We start from the raw sequence: 22,746 nt of genomic DNA on the forward strand, positions 1-22,746 counted from the left end.
ACAGATTCAATACTTTTATTCATATATTCATTCATGTCAAATATGTACATGTCTTTACAATCTTTTGCCATTGGACTTTGGATTCTCAGTAGGGCTATCATGGTATGCTATTGAAATGCGATCTATTGAACGTATACATATACAGACAGTACATTCAATGCAATAAATTCCTTGCAATCACTCTGATTGAAGGACAATCCAAACCAATATTTCATAAGAGGTCTTTCCTCTGAACATCGAGCCACTGCAATATAACTCACAGGATATTTTCATTGTACAGTTTTGTCACTTGATCATACAGTATATAGTTTACAGATTTAACTATTTCTTCCTTTCTTCCTTTCCAGACTGAACATGTTAATCTGTAACCCCTTCAATAATAGTTGACTCTCTGATATAGATAGACTATTTAAAATAACTCCTTTCCCTTCAACAATAGTTGACTCTCTGATATAGATAGACTATTTAAAATAACTCCTTTCCCTTCAACAATAGATGACTCTCTCATATAGATATAGATATAGACTATTTAAAATAACTCCTTTCCCTTCAACAATAGATGACTCTCTCATATAGATATAGATATAGACTATTTAAAATAACTCCTTTCCCTTCAACAATAGTTGACTCTCTGATATAGATATAGAATATTTAAAATAACTCCTTTCCCTTCAACAATAGTTGACTCTCTGATATAGATATAGAATATTTAAAATAACTCCTTTCCCTTCAACAATAGTTGACTCTCTGATATAGATATAGACTATTTAAAATAACTCCTTTCCCTTCAACAATAGATGACTCTCTGATATAGATATAGACTATTTAAAATAACTCCTTTCCCTTCAACAATAGTTGACTCTCTGATATAGATATAGACTATTTAAAATAACTCCTTTCCCTTCAACAATAGTTGACTCTCTGATATAGATAGACTATTTAAAATAACTCCTTTCCCTTCAACAATAGATGACTCTCTGATATAGATAGACTATTTAAAATAACTCCTTTCCCTTCAACAATAGATGACTCTCTGATATAGATATAGAATATTTAAAATAACTCCTTTCCCTTCAACAATAGTTGACTCTCTGATATAGATATAGGCTATTTATAAGTGAATAAACATTGAGGGTCTATATAATTAAGTTCCTCCCAGTTCTCAAGCTATTAATCACCTTTGCTCCTTCTGCTCTCAATGACGCCATTGTTATTAATTAACAATGAAAACAAGACGTTTTAGAGACTTATTGTTGCATTAAAAAAAAAAAACACATATCCGCAAAAAGAAAAAAGAATGTTATCAATAAAGAATGTCAATGAGTCAAGGGAGGCATGATTCTGTCCTCGTATAATTAGGTGACGTTCTCTTCTTCAACATAACTGTATATCGAGAGGACATTCAGACTGTACAGTATACTATACAGTTACAGTTAGCAGGCCTTCCTCTCACAACATCTCTCACTGATCAAATTGTCAGATAAGTATTGCACTCTATCTCATCATCAGCAGCACAATGTGGTGAAAATCACTTTGGACGGATCCATGCATGAATTAATAATAATAATAATAATAACAATAATAATAATAATAATAATAATAATAATAATAATAATAATAATAAGGCTTTGGATGGATCCATGAATTGTCTCTCTTTGGCTCAACTGTGACCGCATCTTTTTCCGCAACAGAACAAACAAACCTTTGGAGTTTTAATGAAACACTTCGGTGATTGAAAAAACAAGAGGGGAAAATTACAAGCCCACTTGTCGCGTATATACAATCATCCCACCTTTAAGTACATACCAGTGGGCCGTCATTATAGATGAATGTAACACCGTCCCAAAGAGTCACCTTTAGAGACCTCAGATTGAGGGCTTCTCTCTCAGACTCTTCTCTCTCAGACTCTTCTCTCTCAGACTCTTCTCTCTCATACGTACTCGGCCCGGGACCGGGACCGGGACCTGGACCTGGACCTGGACCTGGAGGTGCTGTTGGAGCGTCCCTTAGGGGCCCTCAGGGGCCCCTTGGGGGCCAGGGGCAGGGGGATGGGCAGGTGGGCGCAGCGGTCGTCCTGCAGACACAGGCAGGAGGCCAGCAGCAGGCTCCCGGCCACCAGGTGCAGGAAGCCGGCCGTCCAGCCGCAGAACAGAGCGTCGCCGAACTCCCAGCGCGGCACCACGGAGGGCACGCTCTGGTCGAAGAAGCGGAGCACCGTCAGGTGGGCGATGTAGGACACGGGCACCAGGCCCATGACCCCGGCCGCCACGCACAGCACGCCGCCCGCCATCTTCAGCACGCGCTTCACGCGCAGGTCCTCCAGGCGCCCGTCGCAGCTGTTCACCACGTACAGCCCCGGGACGGCCAGCAGCGAGGCCAGCAGCCCCGTGGCCACCGCCGTGCACATCAGGATGCGCGCCAGCTTGATGTCCGGCGGCAGGCCCAGCAGGCTGTCGTACGGACGGCACTCCAGGGCGCCCATCTCCTGCACCACGCACGTCTCCCACAGGCCCAGCTCGTAGCTCTCCGTGGGCAGCAGGTCGGTGGACAGCGTCAGCCAGTTGGACATCATGGTGGTGGCCAGGGAGCACAGCCAGGCCCCCGCCGAGAACAGGACGCCCAGCAGCTCCAGGACGCACACGCTTTGATCCATGTGTGCGTGTGCGTGTGCGTGTGCGTGTGCGTGTGCGTGTGTGTGTGTGTGTGTGTGTGTGTGCGTGTGCGTGCGTGTGTGAGAGACGAGTCCTGGACCGGTGCTGCCCTGCACCTCTCTCTCTCCCCGCGTGTCTGTTCCGTTTATCTCTGACCCGGCTTCTTGTCACCCCCACGGAGGGATGGACTCAACTCCTCTCCTCTCCTCTCCTCTCCTCTCCTCTCCTCACCGGAGCATGGTTCCAAGTCCAGAGGAATGTCCCGACGTCTCCGCCAGCATGCAGCGCTGGGAGGACAGGAAGGAGGAGGGAAAAAAACTAAAAGGAAAATAAATCTCCAGGGATCAGCAGCAGCAGCACAAGTGATTCATCGTACACACACTTATCATCTCTGGCTGAGAGCAGCTGGGGAGCTCGCTTTGCCAAGCTCTCTCCTCTCCCCTCCTCCCTCTGGTAGCTGTGTGTGTGCGTGCGTGCGAGTGTTTGCGTGTGTGTGTGTGCGTGTGCGTGCGAGTGTGTGTGTGTGTGTGTGTGTGTGTGTGTGTGTGTGTGTGTGTGTGTGTGTGTGTGTGTGTGTGTGTGCGTGCGTGCGTGCATGCGAGTGTTTGCGTGTGCGTGTGCGTGTGCGTGCGTGCGTGACCCGCTGTGTCTCCACTGGTCAGATGGTTAAAACGAGGGGCCGGTCAAACAGGAACAAGAGGGTCATTCAGCTCCGCTCTGTCTGGTAAACAACACAGGATGTTGTTCAAACGCAGACAGGATGTCATCAATATGCCCTCTCCCTCCAACGCCTGGACCTGAATGGAAACCTTTAGTTTGGAAGTTCATGCAGGTTTTCTCTCATTGTCTTCGGAGCATGCGACCCCAATAAGAGGTCGCTGCTGGGGAAACCAACCAAAACAGAGGTGTCTGTTTTTTACGTGTCAGTTAATTGGGGGTCTGTTGTCAGAGACATGTCAGTCGGGGGTCTGTAGTCGTAGAACCAGGTTTGTTGTATAGAAACGGGGAGCAAATAAAAGTGCCGATCGTTTAAATTCTTCCGTTCCGGCCCCCGTGTTGAGATAACGAATCAACCAGGAGAATTCTGTGGGTTCTTTTGTGGTCTGGGGGTTTTGAGTCCGAAAGCTATGCAAAGCTTATCACTTTACTTTGCAAACCGCCCTGACCACACTGGACCTCTGGAGACGGAATTATTGTTTTACATTTTCCAAATGTATAATAAACCACCAGACATCTGAGCCAACGAGCGTTTATAAAGTATAGAACGCACTTGAGATGTGTTTCTCAGTAGGTCAAATTAAACTCTTCAATATAGCAGTGCGGTGGAAAGTAACTAAGTACTTTTACTAAGTACTTACTCCCACTACAGTTATTTGAAAACTTTAGTTACTAGTTACTAAAACATACGTTAACCACTTACCAACCCTATATACTGTACATTTCGGCCATTTGAAAATAGCCGATCTACAAGCTCACAATGCGTCGCGTCGCGACATTTTCAATAGATTTTGTACACACGTTGAACCCGTGAAGTGGCACATTCTGCACCGAGTACTTTTACTTTTAGTAGGCTACTTTAGGTACATTTTGATGCCGATACTTTTGTACTTTTACTCAAGTACATTTTCAATTCCGTACTTTTACTTGTAACTAAGTAGTTCTAAATTGCATGTATTGGTACTTTTACACAAAAAAATATTTTATGCACATAAAAATATAAAAATAACTATTATAATAATAAATGAATAATTTACATTCGGGTGGATATCTTTCACAATAATACATAATACATGTTCTAGACATTCTTATGATCACACAAATATATGTATTACTGTACATTTGAGTTACTTTTATCAGGGTTAAAGATTAAAGGTCAATTTTGATAAAACAATGTCCAGAGATTTTGAACTTGTGTAAATTTGTGCCTCTGTGGGGGGTATATTTATATGCAAATATCATGACCAATGGCATTGCAAGACTAAAATTGCAAGTGTGACTCCCAATGGAATTGCATTGGGGCAAGATGTATCACACTCTTATATACAACAAGCATATATCAGTCTGTTGTAATTCACAATTTACAATTTAGGCATTTAGTAGACACTCTTGATCCAGAGCGAATTACATTAAGCAAAAGGCATACATCACATTTATAAAAGGTAGTTATCATGAATCATGTATAAACTAAGAACGTAACAGTGGAGTATCATATGTCGACTATACATCAGTGTTGTTTTTGGCAGCTTATTTCTATTTTAGTTTTAGTCATAGTCTCTTGAATAGTTTTCATTTAGTTTTAGTCACATTTTAGTCACCTGGAATGTTCTAGTGTTTAGTCTAGTTTTAGTCGACTAAATGTCATACGATTTTAGTCGACTAAAATGTGTTTTGACAGGCCTTGATGACGTTGTAATGACATATTTTACACTTTGGTTGCATGCTGAAAATAGCAGGTATACAATCTCACAACGCGTCGCGCTGCGACGCGTTGTGAGATTGTATATCTGCTATTTTCAGCATGCAACCAAAGCATAAAACTGGATCTCTTGTCCACTAGTCCCTTCCTTACTAACATTTTAGTCTAGTTTTTATTTGTTGACGAAATTGTCAGTATATTTAGTCTTAGTTTTAGTCATCATAGATTTGTTTTTATTTAGTTTTAGTCGTTGAAAAAAGGTAGTCGACGAACATTTTTCGTCTTAGTTTTAGTCGACGAAAACAACACTGCTATACATACTATTTTACACACACACACACACACACACACACACACACACACACACACACACACACACACACACACACACACACACACACACACACACACACACACACACACATTGTGACTGACAGGCATCAGTGTTCAAACTGAGACCCTGTCTGTCCCACATTGTGACTGACAGGCGTCAGTGTTCAAACTGAGACCCTGTCTGTCCCACATTGTGACTGACAGGCATCAGTGTTCAAACTGAGACCCTGTCCACATTGTGACTGACAGGCATCAGTGTAGGGGCAGCGGTGGCCGAGCGGTTTGCGGAGCGGTCTTGATATCGGAAGGTCGCTATAGTTCGTATCCCCGGACCGGCACGTTAAAATTACCACAGCAGAAGTGACCTTGGACAAGGCATTGAACCCCTACCATGAAATGTTCTATGAGCAGGGCCTGGCTGTAAACAAGTTAACAGTACCTTTCCTTTCCTTTGCAATGAGATTTATTGGCATGTTGTGTTTCTGAAGAACCACAAGATGGCCCCATTAGGGGGATAAGATGATTTGGATGACAGACGGACAGTAATTTAAATAGATTCACACAACATGATCGACGCCTATTAAAAGCCCTCTGTTTGATTGATGCCTCCATGAGTTAACTTGCGGCCATTTAGTTTTCATAGGATCATGAAATATAATCTCACTGATTTATGATTTCGGATAAAACTGTGATTTTGTGCAGTTGTGGAAATTTCCTATATACCCTATTTGTACATTTCCACAAGTATACTGTAGACTGTTACTGTACTTATAAGTACAATTTTGAGCTATTTTTTTGCTATTTTACTCTGCATGTCAAGGACCCCCAAATTTACCCCCATTTGAAGAGATATGCCATGGGGACCCCCATTTGAAGAGAGATGCCAGGGACCCCCGTTTGAAGAGATATGCCAGGGACCCCCGTTTGAAGAGATATGCCAGGGACCCCCGTTTGAAGATATATGCCAGGGACCCCCATTTGAAGAGACATGCCAGGGACCCCCATTTGAAGAGACATGCCAGGGACCCCCCATTTGAAGAGATATGCCAGGGACCCCCATTTGAAGAGATATGCCAGGGACCCCCATTTGAAGAGATATGCCAGGGACCACCATTTGAAGAGATATGCCAGGGACCCCCATTTGAAGAGATATGCCAGGGACCCCCATTTGAAGAGAGATGCCAGGGACCCCCATTTGAAGAGAGATGCCAGGGACCCCCACTTGAAGAGATGACAGGGACCCCCATTTGAAGAGATATGCCAGGGACCCCCATTTTAAGAGAGATGCCAGGACGGGGACCCCCATCTGAAGAGAGATGCCAGGGAGTAGGGACCCCCATAGAGAAGATTTTTATGGCTCGGCCATTTAACTTCAAGGACCCCCAGTTTGACATGCATTTATAGGCTACGGACCCCCATTTAATGGCATTTCTATCTCTGGGACCCCCGATTTATGTTGTAAAATCACTGTTAATTTAACTAATTTAATTTAATTTAATTCAGAGTTACAGACGTCCATAAGGGTCCATTTGTTTCCATTTGTACACTCAGAGTTACAGACATAAGGGTCCATTTGGTTTCAAGATAGCATTTAGCAGCTACATTTTAGCTGGGGACCCCCCTGGAACTGCCTCAGTCGGGGACCCCCAGCCCAGGCCCAGGGGTCCCTGACTGAGGGATTTTTGTCACACTCTTTTGGCGACAGCGTGACGTCACTGCGTCACCGCCCTCCGCACCCACCGCGCTTCCCACAACGTTCACGAGCACGTCATTGACGTCACCATCCCAAACAACGGACAGAGTGCATTGTGGGAGGAATCAGGGATCGCTCTCCTTCCTCCCTTTATTTATTTATATATTTTATTATATTTATATTTAAAAACAAACATGAGGGTGAAAATGGCAGGTCGTCGCGGCGAGATTAAATACATGATTTCATAAAAATATATATATTATATTTATGTATTGTTGTTTAGTTATTGTAATCAGTCCGTGACGTGGTGGATGTCTGGAGACATGATGGAGGAACAGGGCGAAGGTAAATAAAACAATATGATTTAAACCTGATGGAGGCTTTTTATAGCAAACCTTTTCACACTAACATTAGCCCCGCGGACCCCCGTTTGAACAGATAATGCCAGGGACCCCCGCATTGACACTAACATTAGCCCCGCGGACCCCCGTTTGAAGAGATAATGTATAAGGACCCACCATGAGAGAAGGTTTTAGCAGTGATTCTCAACCTGTTTAATTTCAAGGACCCCATGCAGTTTGACATGCATTAGTCTACGGTACGGACCCCCATTTAATGGCATATTTATATCTCTGGGACCCCCCCGTTTTATATATTATTGTAAAATAACTCTGAGAGATTGTACAACATGGAACCAAATGGACCCATTAGAGTCCAATTGGTTCCATTTGTACATTCTCTGAGTTACAGACCCATTGATTGATTGAAATATTTATTAACAGTTTGTAGAATTACAGTACATTTCAAGCACAAACTCAATAATACAAAGACTGTTAACTGTGAGTGGACGACCCAATTAAGCGTTACACTTGTTTACAACAGGGTCCACATTGTTCAATTCATCAAAACATTTAGAGACGTACAAATAGACACTTCTATGTAGTTAAAGAACAGAACAGGAATTCATCATATAGGAAGCAAAAAGGGAAAAGATACATATACAGTGAGGGGAAAGGGGGCGGTGGGGGGGATTCAGATTTTACAGGGGCCAGTTTCGAATTGCAGCCGTCCGTAGGCGCCCTTTGAGAGCGGTTTTGAAGGAGTCAAGGGATTCACATGTCTTAATGACTGTTGGTAGGGCGTTCCACATTTTGGTGGCATAGGAGCGAAAATAATTTCATAAGGGTCCATTTGGTTCCTAACTATCATTTAGCTGGGATAAGATTAGCGGGAACTCCCTCAAGGACCCCCTGGGGGTCCCCGGACCCCCCTTTGGGAACCAGTGTGATATAAAATGACAACATATGCAGTATTATGGCTAAAAGTCTGTGCATGTTATTGTTGTGCACGTGTAAAAAAAAAAGAAGAAAATACAATACATGCTGGAGCTTTATTGGTATTATTTGATATATTACGATTCATTGATTAAGCCATTGATTAATATGTCTTAGTTTTAGCATTGTCGTTATAATCACAACATGCGGCTATGGCAGCCGCCCTCCTGCGTGAGACATTACATAGACTGTAAAAAATATGGACAAAGCGTTCTCCGGGTCTAACATGAACGTAAAATGAAGCCTGTCAGTCCTTGTATTGTAAGTCTAGATCCGTTTGGGCCCAGCTGGCCCATTGGCTGGCCCAGACAACGAGGCGGGACTTCCCACCCCCTTCTTCTTAGTTGGTTTTTATTTTGACTTGAGTGGGAGGGGGATCCCGTTCATAGACTGTAACGGTAGCCACGCCCCTCAGAACATGCGCGACTTTATGGTCATTTTTTAAATAAATGGGACCATAATTTTCCAAAAAGAATATTATGACATTAGGGATGAGACTTTAAACTAGTGACTGGAAGCAGAAAGTATTCATGACCATGTTTATTAAGGTAATACAGTCTAGGTGAAGTTGGGCCCAAATACATGGACTTCTATGGGGCTATGGGTTTTTCTGGGCCCAATGACAGACAGCGCCACAACAGGCCATTATATGAACTTTCAGGAAATCCCGATTTCCTCAGTGGCTTCACAAAATATCTGTCTGACTGCCCCCCTGAGTTGTACACAGACCAGACTAACGTCTGACCAGAGAGACAGAGAGAGAGACAGAGAGAGAGAGAGAGAGAGAGAGAGAGAGAGAGAGACAGACAGAGAGACTGAGAGAGAGAGAGAGAGAGAGAGAGAGAGAGAGAGAGAGAGAGAGAGAGAGAGAGAGAGACACAGACACAGAGAGACAGGGAGAGAGAGAGAGAGAGGAGAGAGAGAGAGACAGACAGAGAGACTGAGAGAGAGAGAGAGAGAGAGAGAGGAGAGAGAGAGAGATGGCCAGTGTAATTGTCTTTTATTTTATAGTGGTTAACCCATTTAGTTCTGACGTCGAAAATTAAACCTCATGTTTCTGTATCGGTGGTGCTCAATATTTCATGTACCCACAACTGAAAATATGTCGTAGTGCCGCGCCACGAGCTTTTTATTATTTCCACACAACAACTCTAAGGTATATTTATTACATAGTTCAATGTTGAACATGAGTGGTATTCCCCTTTAATTGTGGCAATTATTGCACATGAATGATAATATGATATGATATGATATGATATGATATAGTACTTTATTGTCAGTTCACGCTGAAATTTGTCTTGCGACACAGCAGCCAAGTATGCAGAACACATATACAAACACAAAGAACAAGACAATTTTTACATACATAAAGACTTAGATTATCCTGTGGCTACTACGTCTCCTGATTAAGCCTCAAGGTCGACTGGTGGACAATTAAGGACCTCTTTAGTCTGACCTTATTGTATGCTGGTACACCATATCTCCTTCCTGAAGGCAGCAGCAACCTATATTCTCCATACAACACATGCTTAGTATTAGAGGTGATATTCCTTGCTAACCTCAGGATGCTGTTATCATACGTGGTTGTGTTTCACCAGGTGTGAGCGGCAGCGCCACGCCCACAGAGGAGACCAACGGAACGGGCAACCTGATGGACTTCCTGGACGAGCCCTTCCCGGACGTGGGAACCTACGAGGACTTCCACACCATCGATTGGCTGAGGGAGAAGTCCCGGGACACGGACCGCCACCGCAAGGTCTGCATTTATCACACTGTAGCTTTTTAGGCATTTAGGCAGACGCTCTTTAATCCAGCTCTCTGTGGCCTTGTGGTTAGAGCGTCCGCCCTGAGACTGGGAGGTCGGGGTTCGATCCCCGGCCATTGGGGGGGGTCAGTCCCTGCTTGACACTCAGCATCAAGGGTTGGATTGGGGGGGGTCAGTCCCTGCTTGACACTCAGCATCAAGGGTTGGATTGGGGGGTCAGTCCCTGCTTGACACTCAGCATCAAGGGTTGGATTGGGGGGTCAGTCCCTGCTTGACACTCAGCATCAAGGGTTGGATTGGGGGGTCAGTCCCTGCTTGACACTCAGCATCAAGGGTTGGATTGGGGGGGTCAGTCCCTGCTTGGCACTCAGCATCAAAGGGTTGGATTGGGGGGTCAGTTCCTGCGACATACTAGCGTCATGTCCAGAAGGTAAGCAAGAACACCATATACCAACCGTGCGTGTGTGTGTGTGTGTGTGTGTGTGTGTGTGTGTGTGTGTGTGTGTGCGTGTGGGTGTGTGTGCGTGTGCGTGTGTGTGTGTGTGTGTGTGTGTGTGCGTGCGCTTCCAACAGATCACCAGTAAGAGCAAGGAGAGCATCTGGGAGTTCATCAAGAGCCTTTTGGACGCCTGGTCAGGATGGGTCGTTATGCTGCTGATTGGACTCCTGTCAGGTGGGCACGCACACGCACACGCACACGCACACACACACACACACACACACACACACACACACGCACGCACACACAGTGACGGATTAACCCCTCTCAAGGCCCTGGCGCTTCACCAAATCAAAAGGCCCCTACTGATTCAGCCAATTAATTAATTAATTAACATGCATGCGTTTAGCGCATATCCACGACTGCCTGCGCTGCCCGCAGACACACAGGACACATCAGGCACTGCCGCACTGGGCACAGCCTTTCCAACTTCAGTCTGCTAAACTATCTGCAATTTCCCCGAAAAATATTTAGCCTATATCTACAAGCTCCATTAGCAGGCAGCAGCATGTTTTGTCTAAATTGTCTTTGTGGCCAACAAATGTAGCTACATTGGCAAACAGTGCTGTTGACCATGTTGTTACATGGTCCGTATAACATACCACCAGACCACCAACAGACAATGCCAATATGCTATAATTTTAACATTAGAACGTTTTAAAGACAGATTCATTATTGACGACAATGCAACCTCAAGTCCAACGTCACTGAAAACTTTCATAATGGCAATTAAATTAATTTACTCACGAGTGCTGAAATCGTGAAATGGAGGATGTAAGAACACACTTTTGTTGTATTAGAGCTGCAGGGTGAATATGAAGTTTTGCACCAAGGTCTTGTTTATATTCCTCTTTACATAGGCTGTATGTTATTGTCGCAACTTGGTCCGTCTGAGATCTGAGTGAGGGGGCCTTCCTGGGCGAGGGGGCTTCTGACGGCGTCGCTTATTTGTTTCCCCTCTGTCAGAGGTGGAAGCGACACGCAGCCGTCGGGAACCCCCCCCCAAACCGACTGCCCCCCCCTCCAGAAAACTGCTACAGAAACTGTCAGACGAAGACCAAAAACACTAACGGGGGTTCCTGTGTTGCGTTATATTTTTCGAAAGAAGCAACAGCTGTGCCTATAGTCTCGTACCGGGCCCTGCAGGCTTCGGGCCCTGCAAGCTTCGGGCCCTGGCGCTTAAGCTCCACCTAGTTCCATTGTTAGTCCGGCTCTGCACACGCGCACACACACACACACACACACACACACACACACACACACACACACACACACACACAGCAAGGTGAACCTCTGTGATTCTGGACTGGTGGGATATAAAAAATGTTCATGTCATTTATTTTTCATGTTTGGTGCTGTAGGTCTCTCCAAAATCGGGATTGGCATTAGTCGGGGCTCTAATATGTGTGTGTGTGTGTGTCTGTGTGTGTGTGTGTGTGTGTGTGTGTGTGTGTGTGCCTGCCCTGCCTGCCTGCCTGCCTGCCTGCGTGCGTGCCTGCGTGCGTGCGTGTGTGTGTGCGTGCCTCTGTCTCCAGGCACGCTGGCCGGAGTGATCGACCTGGCCGTGGACTGGATGACCGACCTGAAGGAGGGCGTGTGTCTGTCGGCCTTCTACTACAGCCACGAGCAGTGCTGCTGGACCTCCAACGAGACCACCTTCGACAACCGGGACGAGTGTCCTCAGTGGCAGACCTGGGCCGAGCTGATGACGGGACACGCTGAGGTCAGAACATAACCCACAGAACATACTGTCTAACACAGACCTGGACACACTGAGGTCAGAACATAACCCACAGAACATACTGTCTAACACAGACCTGGACACGCTGAGGTCAGAACATAACCCACAGAACATACTGTCTAACACAGACCTGGACACGCTGAGGTCAGAACATAACCCACAGAACATACTGTCTAACACAGACCTGGACACGCTGAGGTCAGAACATAACCCACAGAACATACTGTCTAACACAGACCTGGACACACTGAGGTCAGAACATAACCCACAGAACATACTGTCTAACACAGACCTGGACACGCTGAGGTCAGAACATAACCCACAGAACATACTGTCTAACACAGACCTGGACACGCTGAGGTCAGAACATAACCCACAGAACATACTGTCTAACACAGACCTGGACACCCTGAGGTCAGAACCTAACCCACAGAACATACTGTCTAACACAGACCTGGACACGCCGAGGTCAGAACATAACCCACAGAACATACTGTCTAACACAGACCTGGACACGCTGAGGTCAGAACATAACCCACAGAACATACTGTCTAACACAGACCTGGACACGCTGAGGTCAGAACATAACCCACAGAACATACTGTCTAACACAGACCTGGACACACTGAGGTCAGAACATAACCCACAGAACATACTGTCTAACACAGACCTGGACACGCTGAGGTCAGAACATAACCCACAGAACATACTGTCTAACACAGACCTGGACACGCTGAGGTCAGAACATAACCCACAGAACATACTGTCTAACACAGACCTGGACACGCTGAGGTCAGAACATAACCCACAGAACATACTGTCTAACACAGACCTGGACACGCTGAGGTCAGAACATAACCCACAGAACATACTGTCTAACACAGACCTGGACACGCTGAGGTCAGAACATAACCCACAGAACATACTGTCTAACACAGACCTGGACACGCTGAGGTCAGAACATAACCCACAGAACATACTGTCTAACACAGACCTGGACACGCTGAGGTCAGAACCTAACCCACAGAACATACTGTCTAACACAGACCTGGACACGCCGAGGTCAGAACCTAACCCACAGAACATACTGTCTAACACAGACCTGGACACGCTGAGGTCAGAACATAACCCACAGAACATACTGTCTAACACAGACCTGGACACGCTGAGGTCAGAACATAACCCACAGAACATACTGTCTAACACAGACCTGGACACACTGAGGTCAGAACATAACCCACAGAACATACTGTCTAACACAGACCTGGACACGCTGAGGTCAGAACATAACCCACAGAACATACTGTCTAACACAGACCTGGACACACTGAGGTCAGAACATAACCCACAGAACATACTGTCTAACACAGACCTGGACACGCTGAGGTCAGAACATAACCCACAGAACATACTGTCTAACACAGACCTGGACACGCTGAGGTCAGAACATAACCCACAGAACATACTGTCTAACACAGACCTGGACACGCTGAGGTCAGAACATAACCCACAGAACATACTGTCTAACACAGACCTGGACACGCTGAGGTCAGAACATAACCCACAGAACATACTGTCTAACACAGACCTGGACACGCTGAGGTCAGAACATAACCCACAGAACATACTGTCTAACACAGACCTGGACACGCTGAGGTCAGAACATAACCCACAGAACATACTGTCTAACACAGACCTGGACACGCTGAGGTCAGAACATAACCCACAGAACATACTGTCTAACACAGACCTGGACACGCTGAGGTCAGAACATAACCCACAGAACATACTGTCTAACACAGACCTGGACACACTGAGGTCAGAACATAACCCACAGAACATACTGTCTAACACAGACCTGGACACGCTGAGGTCAGAACATAACCCACAGAACATACTGTCTAACACAGACCTGGACACGCTGAGGTCAGAACATAACCCACAGAACATACTGTCTAACACAGACCTGGACACGCTGAGGTCAGAACATAACCCACAGAACATACTGTCTAACACAGACCTGGACACGCTGAGGTCAGAACATAACCCACAGAACATACTGTCTAACACAGACCTGGACACGCTGAGGTCAGAACATAACCCACAGAACATACTGTCTAACACAGACCTGGACACGCTGAGGTCAGAACATAACCCACAGAACATACTGTCTAACACAGACCTGGACACGCTGAGGTCAGAACATAACCCACAGAACATACTGTCTAACACAGACCTGGACACGCTGAGGTCAGAACATAACCCACAGAACATACTGTCTAACACAGACCTGGACACGCTGAGGTCAGAACATAACCCACAGAACATACTGTCTAACACAGACCTGGACACGCTGAGGTCAGAACATAACCCACAGAACATACTGTCTAACACAGACCTGGACACGCTGAGGTCAGAACATAACCCACAGAACATACTGTCTAACACAGACCTGGACACGCTGAGGTCAGAACATAACCCACAGAACATACTGTCTAACACAGACCTGGACACGCTGAGGTCAGAACATAACCCACAGAACATACTGTCTAACACAGACCTGGACACGCTGAGGTCAGAACATAACCCACAGAACATACTGTCTAACACAGACCTGGACACGCTGAGGTCAGAACATAACCCACAGAACATACTGTCTAACACAGACCTGGACACGCTGAGGTCAGAACCTAACCCACAGAACATACTGTCTAACACAGACCTGGACACGCTGAGGTCAGAACATAACCCACAGAACATACTGTCTAACACAGACCTGGACACGCTGAGGTCAGAACATAACCCACAGAACATACTGTCTAACACAGACCTGGACACACTGAGGTCAGAACATAACCCACAGAACATACTGTCTAACACAGACCTGGACACGCTGAGGTCAGAACATAACCCACAGAACATACTGTCTAACACAGACCTGGACACGCTGAGGTCAGAACATAACCCACAGAACATACTGTCTAACACAGACCTGGACACGCTGAGGTCAGAACATAACCCACAGAACATACTGTCTAACACAGACCTGGACACGCTGAGGTCAGAACATAACCCACAGAACATACTGTCTAACACAGACCTGGACACGCTGAGGTCAGAACCTAACCCACAGAACATACTGTCTAACACAGACCTGGACACGCTGAGGTCAGAACATAACCCACAGAACATACTGTCTAACACAGACCTGGACACACTGAGGTCAGAACATAATCCACAGAACATATAATAATAATAATAATAATAATAATAATAAAACTTTATTTGTATAGCACCTTTCATGACATGAAATGCAGCTCAAAGTGCTTTACAGAAAAATGGAGAATAAAAGAAAAGCTAGGCAACAACATTAAAAACAAGCAGTAATGCAATACAGTGAGGACTGTACAGGGAGGAAAAATAAAAAATAAAAGATCAATTAAAAGCAATGTTGTAGAAGTGGGTCTTGAGCTGAGCTTTAAAAATGTCTCCAGAGGCTGCCTGACGAAGGTACAGTGGGAGTTTGTTCCATGCCGACGGCCCGTAGAAGCAAAAAGCTGCTTCCCCGTATTTTTTAGTTGCCATTTTTTTTGGCAAAGCGAGCAGGCCAGCAGTGGAAGACCTTAGGGGGCGGTTTGGGACATATTTAGGCAGGCAGTCATGTAGGTAGGAAGGTGCGAGACCATTGAGAGCTTTATAGACAAGTAAAAGAATTTTAAAATCAATCCTAAAAACAACCGGAAGCCAGTGCAGTGATGCCAAAACTGGAGTAATATGTTCTCTCATCTTAGTTCACAACACAGACCTGGACACGCTGAGGTCAGAACCGCACACCGGATCATTATGTCATCCATAAAATGTTAGATACTAGAGCGGTGCCCGTTGGAGCCTCTAGCCCATTTTGGGTCGGGAACCCCTTTTGGTGACAGCATTATGTTATGCTTTAGCTATTGAAAAATCGAACGAACGACTGACATAGAAACACAGCTTTTTCAGAAAACTGTCAGGATGTAGAAGAACATTTTTAGAATCTGATCTCAGGTCAGAATGGGCTAGACGAGGCTCTATCTACCAAGGCATACAGCTGCACAGGGTTCATATTATAGTCATATTGATGCTGGACATTCCTCACATTTTCTAGAAAATGCTTGAATGGTTTGTGGTAACACTTTGAACCGTTGAATGGTTTGTGGTAACACTTTGAACCGTTGAATCGTTTGTGGTAAGACTTTGAACCGTTGGGACATGACATGCTATCAGCCTATCACAGAGCAAGCATGGGGTGCATGTGGTTGTGGTTAGGGTTAGTGTAAGAGCCATGAATTGGAAATGATGTTTGGTCTATGAAATGAATTGATGTGGATGATTGACAGGCAGAGGGGAGGACCTGTTTCATTGAATACTTTACCCATAGTTCACCTGTTTTCACACACAGTGAGAGAGAGGGGGTGTGTGGGAAGCCGCACTTTGTTGACCGCTTTATATATCGCTTATTTTGCTTTAGTTATTTACTTTATTTACGTTGGATCGCTGTGACTACGTTACTTTATGTTTGAGCACCGTTTCAGTTATGCACCTGCCTTTAATAAAGCACCTTTAACACATTGTTTTGGACCCACAGCGAGATCCTTTTGTTTGCGGAGCACGTCTGACAACCTGGCCCATCCCATCGCCTCTCAGCGACTTATACATCCATCTCCCATAGTCGCTCAACAGTTAGGTTAGGGTTAGGTTAGGGTTACATGGGGTTGTGGTTTGTGTGAAACGTGTGGATTGCTAGAAAGATTCTGGCTGTACTCCCAGACCTTAGAATAGAAAGCCTTGAGTGTTGATTTATCTCCGAGTTGATCATTTATCTTTTTTTCTTTCTTTCTTTCTTTAAAACGTCCACGCCGTCTTTGCTGTGCTCTTTGGGCAGACATGATGTCTGTCACAGACTCTGTGACAGACAGACATGCCTGTCACAGACTCTGTGACAGACTGACATGTCTGTCACAGACTCTGTGACAGGCTGACATGTCTGTCACAGACTCTGTGACAGGCTGACATGTCTTTGAATATATATTCTTTCAGGGCGAAAGTTTTTAACTCAAATCTTTGCTTCTGAGGGGTTCCTGGAATAACATATTTTCAGATCGGGGGGTCGGTGGCCCAATGACATATCATTTTTGGGGGTCCTTGACCTGAAATATTGAGCACCACTGATACAGAAACATGAGGTATTATTATAATAAATATTGAGCACCACGGATACAGAAACATGAGGTATTAAATATTGAGCACCACTGATACAGAAACATGAGGTATTATTATAATAAATATTGAGCACCACTGATACAGAAACATGAGGTATTATTATAATAAATATTGAGCACCACTGATACAGAAACATGACGTAGTTCAGAAAACTGTCAGGATTTAGAAGACTTTTTTTTTCTTTCCTTTTCTCGACGTCAGGCCTAAATGGGCTTAGCTCACCTGAGAAAGTGACATGTAGGGCAGGCTACCACGATGACTCAGCTGGCTGCTACCAACCACCGCCATGTGGAGGTGCTGAGTCAGAGGGGCAGGCTGGATAAACGTGGTCGTAAGTCCTAACTGAGTGGTGGTTTGTTCAAAACCTACAATCCACTAAACTATCACTCCCGTTCAGTGCAGAAAACCCAGCTCGCCGCAACACAGTCAGCAGCATTCTGTACCCACATGTTTTGGGAGTTTAAGCCATTTTGGGGCGGGAACAACCCCTTTTGGTGTTTATAGCATTATGTTATGCTTTAGCTATTGAGAAAATAGCAGATCTACAAGCTTGTAGTTTTTTTTTTTTAAGTCTTGAAAACGTGGAACAAATCTTTGAATATATATTCTTTCAGGGCGAATGTTTTTAACTCAAATCTTTGCTACTTACATCTTTGCTAACTACATGTTTTCAGATGGGGGGTCCCTGGAACTACATGTTTTCAGATGGGGGGGGTCCCTGGAACTACATGTTTTCAGATGTGGGGGGTCCCTGGAACTACATGTTTTCAGATGGGGGGTCCCTGGAACTACATGTTTTCAGATGTGGGGGGTCCCTGGAACTACATGTTTTCAGATGTGGGGGGTCCCTGGAACAACATGTTTTCAGATGGGGGGGGTCGGCGGGCCAAATACATATTGTTGGGGGTCCTTGACATGAAAATGTTTGTGAACGACTGACATACCCGTAGAAACCGCTGGAAGAACCTGCAATGTTAGTAGTATGTGTAGTACAGGGGTCCTCAACTAGAAATGTTGAAGGTCCACTAATAATTTAAAAAAAGGACTAAGGTCCCATGAGGTCCGGTCCCATGAGGTCCGGTCCCATGAGGTCCGGTCCCATGAGCGCCGCGCGGGCCAGAGCTATGAGCTTGTAGATCTGCTATTTTTCAATAGCTACATTATAACTTAATGTTTAAAACTCGGGGCTGTGGGTGCTGGCGGCGTGTTTCCTCCTCCGCGTCATCAGTGCCCATACCCGAGGCGGGGGTTGGCGAAAGGGCCTTTCTGTGTGGAGTTAGCATGTTCTCCCCGTGTCCCCTAGGGTAGGTACATGCAGTAATCCTGGTCACTAAACTTCCTCCCCTTGGCCAGCCGGGGCGCCTGATGGAGGGGAAAGGAACTGGTTGGAATAACGTGTTCCTTCCACGCGCTATACGTCCAACCAGGGAAACTCCCCCCTGTCAGGTGTAAAGGAGCAACTTGGACACTCAGGCATGAAGGAAGCATGAGTTCAAGTCCGTTGCTCTCCCCTTGTCCCCCATATATGGGGACTAGGTTGGTCTCCCCTTGTCCCCCATATATGGGGACTAGGTTGGTCTCCCCTTGTCCCCCATATATGGGGACTAGGTTGCTCTCCCCTTGTCCCCCATATATGGGGACTAGGTTGGTGGAGGGTGTGTAGAGCCCAGGATCACATTAGATGATTGACACAGGGGTGAAAAATGGGTTACAAAATCGTGGGATAAAAAATATATTAAAAAAAATAATGTTTAAAACACCAAAAGGGGTTCCCGGCTCAAAATGGGTTAAAGTAAAATGTGCACTCAGTTCCAGGTTGAGGGCCCTCACGTTCCTAACCCTAACCATAACCATAACCACGAGTAAGACGCGCGAACGCGGGAAGTGAACGCAGATCGTAAATTGCATTAACAACTAGAATAAATTACGAATTAGTGAGACTCAGCTCCATATATGGGCACAAAAGGGGCCAGGTCAACAACAAACAAATCACTGGCCCTATAACTGCTCCCAAACCATCTTTATCCGTGGCAGAAATATGACAACGCTCCAACTGATTTCACTGAGGGCTTTTTATTTGTCCCAAGTGGCAACCGTGAAAAACTGTAAATAAACACACATAATGTTCATATATACATTTCCGAAAGGTAAGCAATAAAAATAGAAATAAAAAAATAGAAATAGAAAAATAGAAATAGGAAATACAAAATACCCATCGCTGGGACAGTTACAGGCCCCTTTTGTGCCCATATATGGAGCTGAGTGATTGCTGTTGCAACACACTCCATATTTGGATAGCGGGACAGACAGACAGACAGACAGACAGACAGACAGACAGACACACAGACAGACACACAGACACACACACAGACAGACATGATCTGCAGGGTCTCATAGTAAGTGCTCACTGCGTTCGCAATAACCACATGATTCTGTATTCTGTATCCTCCTCCAGGGAGCCGGGTCGTACCTCCTCAACTACTTCCTGTACATCCTGTGGGCTCTGCTGTTCTCCTTCCTGGCCGTGTCCTTAGTGAGAGTGTTCGCTCCGTACGCCTGTGGCTCCGGGATCCCTGAGGTGAGCAGTCTGGGATCCCTGAGGTGAGCAGTCTGGGATCCCTGAGGTGAGCAGTACAGGATCCCTGAGGTGAGCAGTCTGGGATCCCTGAGGTGAGCAGTCTGGGATCCCTGGGGTGAGCAGTCTGGGATCCCTGAGGTGAGCAGTACAGGATCCCTGAGGTGAGCAGTCTGGGATCCCTGAGGTGAGCAGTCTGGGATCCCTGAGGTGAGCAGTCTGGGATCCCTGGGGTGAGCAGTCTGGGATCCCTGGGGTGAGCAGCCTGGGATCCCTGAGGTGAGCAGTCTGGGATCCCTGGGGTGAGCAGTCTGGGATCCCTGGGGTGAGCAGCCTGGGATCCCTGAGGTGAGCAGTACAGGATCCCTGAGGTGAGCAGTCTGGGATCCCTGAGGTGAGCAGTCTGGGATCCCTGGGGTGAGCAGTCTGGGATCCCTGAGGTGAGCAGTCTGGGATCCCTGAGGTGAGCAGTCTGGGATCCCTGAGGTGAGCAGTCTGGGATCCCTGAGGTGAGCAGTCTGGGATCCCTGAGGTGAGCAGTCCGGGATCCCTGAGGTGAGCAGTCTGGGATCCCTGAGGTGAGCAGTCTGGGATCCCTGAGGTGAGCAGTCTGGGATCCCTGAGGTGAGCAGTACAGGATCCCTGGGGTGAGCAGTCTGGGATCCCTGAGGTGAGCAGTCTGGGATCCCTGAGGTGAGCAGTCTGGGATCCCTGAGGTGAGCAGTCTGGGATCCCTGAGGTGAGCAGCCTGGGATCCCTGAGGTGAGCAGTACAGGATCCCTGAGGTGAGCAGAGGTCCAGACGGGTCACTTGTGGACTGGGTTTCTGACCTGCCCACAGCCCTCCTATGAGACACAGACTGGTTTCTGAACCGCCCACAGCCCTCCTATGAGACACAGACTGGTTTCTGAACCGCCCACAGCCCTCCTATGAGACACAGACTGGTTTCTGACCTGCCCACAGCCCTCCTATGAGACACAGACTGGTTTCTGAACCGCCCACAGCCCTCCTATGAGACACAGACTGGTTTCTGAACCGCCCACAGCCCTCCTATGAGACACAGACTGGTTTCTGAACCGTCCACAGCCCTCCTATGAGACACAGACTGGTTTCTGAACCGCCCACAGCCCTCCTATGAGACACAGACTGGTTTATGAACTGCCCACAGCCCTCCTATGAGACACAGGCTGGTTTCTGAACCGCCCACAGCCCTCCTATGAGACACAGGCTGGTCTCTGAACCGCCCACAGCCCTCCTATGAGACACAGACTGGTTTCTGAACCGCCCACAGCCCTCCTATGAGACACAGACTGGTCTCTGAACCGCCCACTGTCAGTCAGCCAGCCAGTCAGCCAGTTGAACCTGACTGTCATTAACCAAGACGTATTATTCTTCTATGTTCTGCCACACAGATCAAGACCATCCTCTCTGGGTTCATCATCCGGGGCTACCTGGGGAAGTGGACCCTGCTGATCAAGACGGTCACCCTGGTCCTCGCGGTGTCGTCGGGCCTCAGCCTGGGGAAGGAGGGGCCTCTGGTCCACGTGGCGTGCTGCTGTGGGAACCTGTTCTGTAGCCTGTTCTCCAAGTACAGCAAGAACGAAGGGAAGAGGAGAGAGGTGGGTTCTGTTCTGAGGTGGGTTCTGTTCTGAGGTGGGTTCTGTTCTGAGGTGGGTTCTGTTCTGAGGTGGGTTCTGTTCTGAGGTGGGTTCTGTTCTGAGGTGGGTTCTGTTCTGAGGCGGGTTCTGTTCTGAGGTGGGTTCTGTTCTGAGGTGGGTTTTGTTCTGAGGTGGTCCCTCCCTAGTGGAGCCCTTGTCCACTAGTCCCTCCCTATTGGAGCCCTTGTCCACTAGTCCCTCCCTAGTGGATCCCTTGTCCACTAGTCCCTCCCTAGCGAGCCCTTGTCCACTAGTCCCTCCCTAGTGGATCCCTTGTCCACTAGTCCCTAACATCTTTAGCCTGGTTAATAAACCAGACTAATATCGCACGGACCGCGGGATATTAGTCTGGGGAGGCTCAGCTTGGATTTCATTTCCAGGGCGGCGGGTTGAAACATTTTCTCTTTGACGCAATTGGTCAGAGCTACTGTCAGTCAAAGGTCTCAAGCATTGAAAGTCACTGTACCAAAGCCCGCCCATATTGCATACCGTGTCCCGATTGGCCGCCCCATTTCTCTGGTGTAGGAAATGGGCGTACAATTGAGCCTCTCCAGACCGTAATCCGCCGGCAGGCAATTTTCTTTTTGCCAACGGCTGATTCGGTCTGGTTTATTAACCAGGCTATAACATCTTAGCCTTGTTTGTATTTGTTGACAAAATGGTCAATATATTTAGCCTTAGTTTTAGTCATCATACAATGTAGGCATTTAGCAGAGACTCTTAATCCAGAGCGATTTACATTAAGCAAGAACAAAAAAGCATGGGAATACATCACATAAAAAGCATTTACCATGAAACATGCGTAAGCTAAGAACGTAACAGTGG

General features: G+C 46.5%; 2 protein-coding genes across 3 annotated transcripts in view; one reads left to right on the forward strand and one right to left on the reverse strand.

The window, feature by feature from the left end:
• LOC308311336 (putative claudin-24) lies at positions 1 to 2,962 on the reverse strand. The gene has a single exon (XM_080758018.1). It carries the CDS (start codon positions 2,651 to 2,653, stop codon positions 1,931 to 1,933), a length of 723 nt encoding a protein of 240 aa, XP_080614144.1. The 5' UTR covers positions 2,654 to 2,962; the 3' UTR covers positions 1 to 1,930.
• A 4,251-nt stretch (positions 2,963 to 7,213) lies between these two features.
• clcn4 (chloride channel, voltage-sensitive 4) overlaps positions 7,214 to 22,746 on the forward strand; it is a 36,706-nt gene continuing 21,173 nt past the window's right edge. For both annotated transcript variants that reach the window (XM_080758313.1, XM_080758312.1), the window contains exons 1-6: positions 7,214 to 7,438; positions 10,026 to 10,183; positions 10,766 to 10,865; positions 12,227 to 12,414; positions 20,144 to 20,266; positions 21,676 to 21,882. In XM_080758313.1, coding sequence (XP_080614439.1) covers positions 7,405 to 7,438; positions 10,026 to 10,183; positions 10,766 to 10,865; positions 12,227 to 12,414; positions 20,144 to 20,266; positions 21,676 to 21,882 — 810 coding nt within the window. In that variant the 5' untranslated portion in view covers positions 7,214 to 7,404. The remainder of the gene's footprint in view (positions 7,439 to 10,025; positions 10,184 to 10,765; positions 10,866 to 12,226; positions 12,415 to 20,143; positions 20,267 to 21,675; positions 21,883 to 22,746) is intronic.

Source organism: Protomyctophum bolini, assembly GCF_963924005.1.
Source record: "Protomyctophum bolini genome assembly, chromosome: 24".
NCBI classification, from domain to species: Eukaryota; Metazoa; Chordata; class Actinopteri; order Myctophiformes; family Myctophidae; genus Protomyctophum; species Protomyctophum bolini.

Bases quoted from the DNA above. Each gene is read 5' to 3' on its own strand.
- LOC308311336 (XM_080758018.1), bottom strand. From the start codon at position 2,653: ATGGATCAAAGCGTGTGCGTCCTGGAGCTGCTGGGCGTCCTGTTCTCG.